The sequence below is a fragment of the Coloeus monedula genome (assembly GCF_965178545.1).
Source record: "Coloeus monedula genome assembly, chromosome: 5".
Taxonomy (NCBI): domain Eukaryota; kingdom Metazoa; phylum Chordata; class Aves; order Passeriformes; family Corvidae; genus Coloeus; species Coloeus monedula.
This window is the reverse complement of record NC_138785.1, coordinates 34,382,332-34,387,382: the sequence shown is the minus strand read 5'-3', so window position 1 is coordinate 34,387,382 and position 5,051 is coordinate 34,382,332. Positions and strand designations below refer to the sequence as shown.

The following is a 5,051-nucleotide window of genomic DNA, read 5'->3' as shown; positions in this document are numbered from 1 at the left end:
GTTGACAAGCAGCAGGTCAAGGAAGGACAGCATCTTTCCGAGTTGGTTCCCTAAAGCTGTCATCCATGTTTCTTAGGAGTCTTTTGACCTGGGTTGTACCATCTGTGTGATGCTCCCAGTTAGTGTCTGGCAAATTGAAGTCCCCCATAAGGACATGGGCAGTCGACTTGGATGCGTCCCTTAGTTACTCAGAGAATAATTGATTGGCATCATCGTCCTGTCCATAGGTCTGCAGTGACAGCCATAGTGACATCCACATAATATTTGTTTGCCCCTTGACTCTCACCCAGAGGCTTTTAACTGTGCCATTGCCAACTGAGAGCTCCATACATTCCAACCTATTCTATTTCATATAGTGGTACCCCCCTGCCTCTTCAGCCCTGCCTTTGCCTCCTGGAGAGCCTGTAACCATCCAACTTCAGTCACAGGACTTGTTTCACCAGGTTTCACTTATGCCAATGATATCAAGTCTCTGGGACTGGGCAAAAGCTTCCAGGTCATCATTGTTTGTTCCTCAAGCTGCCTTCATTGTTACAGAAATGTTTCCACGTGTGGTACTTTGTAGCCAAGACTTGTGCAGCAGATTGAGTGATCCCATTAGTGCTCCTTTCCTCAAGTTTTGGTGCACAATCCCACTGTTCATCACTGGCCAGCCTGGTATTTTCCCTTTCCCCTTTCCAGACTAAAGTTCTGTCAAAGAGCCCTGCTAGCTCCTGTGCTAGAACTCCTCTTCCCTTCTGAGAAAGGCTCATCCTGTCAGGTGTCAGTAGACCAGGTATTGAATAGATCATTCCACATTCAAAAAACCCAACATTTTTTTGCTTACACCAGCCTCGGAGCCATGCATTGACCTGATGGATCTGCCTATTCCTCCCAGTATAATTCCTTGTTACTGATAGGATCAAGGAAATCACTTCCTGTGTTCCTGACCCATCAACCAATCGTCCCAAGGCCCTGGAGTCTCTGTTGATTGAGTGCACTGCGTGGGATGAGTTTGATGGAAAACCTTTATTAGTGAAAGTGTTTTCTTGGGAGAGACATCCTTCTGGGTCTTGTCCAGGCACAGGAGGATCAGCAGCAGCACCAGCACAGGTGAGTTCCTCATTCTTGTCTCCTTGTGCCCCACAAGGTGAGGTGCTGGTTGAGAAGGGCCTGGGCCAGGAGAGCATCTGCTGCACCAGTCCCTCTGCTCAGCTTCCACAACTGTGTCCTTCAGAAGAGCAGGACACTGCGGATGCTGAAAAGTGGAAGGGAAGGGGGGGTTTGCTGCAGCTCAGGAGCAGGCTCAGTGGGGCAGGCAGGTGTGCCTGGGGCCCCCTGGCCACCTTCTTTGTCATCCAGCCTCTTCCTAACGGAGCTGCACGAGATGTGCAGCAGCGGGGCAGCCTTCAGATCCTTGCTGAGGGGAACCCCCCAGGGGATAAGGCCACTGGATTTGTGCCGAGCTGAACCATGAGCAGGAGGGTCCCCCGTGCTGAATGTGGGCTCTTCCCTCTGGGCTATGGCAGATCTTACCAACACTCAGCTATGAGGCCCTGCTTCCTCAAAGGCTCAGGTGCTCTTTGGGAAGCCAGTGTTGCATGCTCTGCCTGTTGGAATTTTAGGAGGAGGTGTTAAGGTTTGCTGAACCTGGCTCCTGCTGGCCAGGGTCTCACCTTTTGCCTGCACGTAACAACTCAAATCCCTCGTTCACTCTAGCGAATGGCAGCGTGTGTGTGATCAGCAAGTCTGAATTGAATTTCTTCTCCAAATAGCTGGAAACTAATTTGGGGAGGCATTCTCTCATCTTCCAGCCTAGAAACAGGAGAAAGCGGCTGCATGAATAATGGGAGAAAGGCTGTTTTGGTAAGGTAGTGTTACAGTGAGGGTCAGGACTGGTGCCAGTCCCTTGTGAGAGACTTTCTGCTCTTTTGGATGAGTGGGGTCCCGTATGAAAGAAGCAGAGGTTTATTTTCATGTGTAATGCTAATGTTTAATCTGGTGGAAATGCAGTGCTCCTCTTAAGTTGTCTTTTACTTGAAAACCCTCTTTACTATGATTTGTCAACCACCATGAAAAGAAAAGCTGAAATATTTGAAATGTTTTCTTAAGTCTTATACCTCCCAGCACAGTCCCCTTCCAAGTACGCCCAGTCAGCAGAAGCATGGGATCAATGGATATCTCTGAACCAGAATCGAGTTCCCCAACCATGACACAGACACCAGTGCTCATATTGCAGGAAGCCAAGGCAGCAATCTGATGGGACAGAGAGGTGAATTAGAGAGAGCCCTGATGAGTTGGTTAGGAAAGTGTTCTTTTTGTGCAGTCTTCTGCCCCTCCCTGGTAATCTGAAAACACATCCCCCCTTGTGGAGCAGACCTGGAGAGCCTGGGGCCTCTTTTAAGACTTGTACACTGTTTTCTCTCACAACGATGTGCCCAGCAGTGCCGGCAGCAGGCAAGGAACTTCCCATGGTGTCCCAAGAGGAGCCTGTGATGATGTGGAGGGAGGACAGGTGCTGCAAGTGTCACCTACCATGGTGTCTGCATGCCCGATGACCTCAAAGGAATAGTCCACGCCATGCCCGGTCATCTCAGTGAGCACCTCCTGGATGGGCTTCTTGAAGTCTCGAGGGTTGATGCAGTCGGTGGCTCCCAGCTCCTTGGCCTTGGCAAACTTGTCCTTGTTGATGTCCACGGCAATGATGCGGGAAGCTCCAGCCTCCTTGCAGCCCATGACAACAGAGAGGCCAACTCCTCCGAGGCCGAAGATGGCACAGGTGGAGCCTGGTTTTACCTGCACAGCATGGGGCCCTGTGAGTCTCCAGTGGGAAGAGGAGCAAGAGGAGGAGGAGAAGGTTTCTTTTGCGCAGGATTGATAGGGTTGCAAGGGTGGCCGTGGGGTGCTAAACACGCCTGAATACCAACCTTGGCTGTGTTGATGGCGGCCCCATAGCCTGTGGAAAATCCACAGCCAAACAAGCAGACTTTGTCCAGAGGTGCTGCAGCATCTATCTTGGCAACGGAGTACTCTGGGACCACGGTGTATTCTGCAAAGGTGCTGACCCACATGAAGTGGTGGATCTGCTTCCCTTTGCAAGAGAAGCGGCTGGTCTTGTCAGGCAGCAGGTTTTGTGGTTCAGAGATACTGCGGGGAGATGCAAGTATTCACATTTCTTTGTGTAAAGCACTGATGGGGGTTTCAGACTTTTCATGAAGTCAATCCCATGTAGGTGTAGGGAAAGGGAAAGCAAACTCACTGGCACTTCTGGCAGAAGTTGGATTCGGGATTTAGGCAGAAGCTGCATTTCCCACACTGAGGCACGCAGAGTGGGATGACTTTGTCACCTGGAGGAAAACAACATCCTGTGTTAGAATAGCCCTAAGGGTGCTTTCTCTGTGAGAGCTGATTCCTGGGCATGTGTTTTTGTGTGTCCGTTACCTGGTTTCATAAAGGTCACTCCTTCTCCAATGCTTTCCACAATCCCAGCTCCTTCATGGCCAGGGATAACTGGGAATTCTGTATTGGGAAAGCAGCCTTGCAGAAGATGTTCATCTGTGAGACAGATGCCTGTGGCCACGATCTGTTTGGAGAGGAAAGAGTAGATGTCCTTGCTTTTGTCATACTCATTTTGTGGAAGCAATTTTCACAGGGATGTTATGATGTCCCCTCAGTCAGTGCTGGCACTCCATGGCAGCATGCTGAGCCCAGGCTGGGCTTTCCACTTCTGCTGAGTCTGAATGCTCCATGTGGCTTTCCTCTTCATGGAGCTGGAGGTGGAACTGGAAGGGACGCCACAGTGTGGGTCCCAGGGGCCTGTCCAGCAGAGCAAAGGCTGGAGGCAGGAATTCCTGTGTGACAGTTTAGGCAAGGACTAGTCTGAAAGGGAGCCCCTGGCAACGGTGCATTTGAGTCAAGGCAGCTCCGGACAATTAAATACCCTTGGAGGACACAGATCTCTGAGTTGTATTCAAGGTACAGCCGCAAGAAGAGCGACTCCCGCAAGGGAGAAAAAATTATTGAAATGTGTTTTTACCTTGATCCGGACTTCCCCTGCCTTTGGGGGTGCAACTTCCACCTCCTCAACAGAGAGTGGTTTTCCTGGAGCCCAGGCAACAGCAGCTCTGCACCTGATAACCTGGAAACAACCGAGAGGATTACATTGCATGGGAACATTTGCCTTTAGCAGACAGTTGGGGGAAGTCATCCTGCAATCACCTGAACCCCAGGTGTTCAAACTTGGTGATCCTCAGCTGCACCTGAAAGCAAGTGATGTTGAATAAACACTGGCCTAGTTTAAGGTCTGAGGAAACCCCATTTGTGGTTTGTCACCCAAAGAGTATCAGGTATAGCCTTGGAAAATTATTGGGTTGTGATAGCTTTTGTGGATTTTTCATAACATCGCCATATGTTACTGGCCAGATTGTGCTCTCATCGGGACTGTGGACCCTACCTAGTGGAAATGTCTATGGAGAGCTTTGATGTCAGCCTTGTAAGACACTGGTCTGAAGGTGAGTGAGAGTGGTTATGGAATTGTCCCCATCTGATTGGCAACTCGATAATTCTTTTCCCTTTACCAAGGCTTGATTTGCGTGTGACATCGCTCAAACCCTTCCCTGTTTAACTGAAAGCAGTTTGACATCAGCAAAATGTAGCTTGCAGCTTGAAAAGGGTATTGTCGTGGCCAAGGTTGAGTGGAGGAGATGAGTGGCTGAAGAGGGCACCACTGAAGAGCCACGTTTGCTGCCAGAGCAGGAGCAGAGAGTGGGATTGAGCAGGAGGGTGTTTTTCAGAGCAACACAATTCCATATTTTGTCTCCTGAGCAGCTGGGCAGGACAGAGGGGGAATGCACTACCTAATGCAGGTATGGACACGTGCAGTTGTCTGAAAGCAGAAGCTGGTGAAACTCACGGGGATTTGGAAGAGCTGGGGGAGTAAGGCTGGAGGAAAGAGGGCATGCAGAGTGGCGTGCAGGCTGAGCCTTTTGCAGAGGATTTTGCCAAGAGCAGGGCACCCAGGAGGGAAAGGGAGATGGGAATTGCGATGTCCTTACTTTTCCCGCAGTGGCCAT

At 50.3% G+C, this 5,051-nt stretch overlaps 1 protein-coding gene across 1 annotated transcript; it reads right to left on the bottom strand.

Annotated features, from left to right (window-relative positions):
- Window positions 1-1,212: 1,212 nt before the first annotated feature.
- Window positions 1,213-5,051, bottom strand: LOC309572989 (alcohol dehydrogenase 1-like; the record flags this gene model as incomplete). Its single annotated transcript, XM_082281604.1, has 9 exons — window positions 1,213-1,237; window positions 1,656-1,794; window positions 2,100-2,235; window positions 2,515-2,775; window positions 2,907-3,126; window positions 3,239-3,326; window positions 3,421-3,562; window positions 4,016-4,117; window positions 5,034-5,051. The coding sequence occupies 9 exons, from the start codon at window positions 5,049-5,051 to the stop codon at window positions 1,213-1,215; spliced, it is 1,131 nt and encodes a 376-aa protein (XP_082137730.1).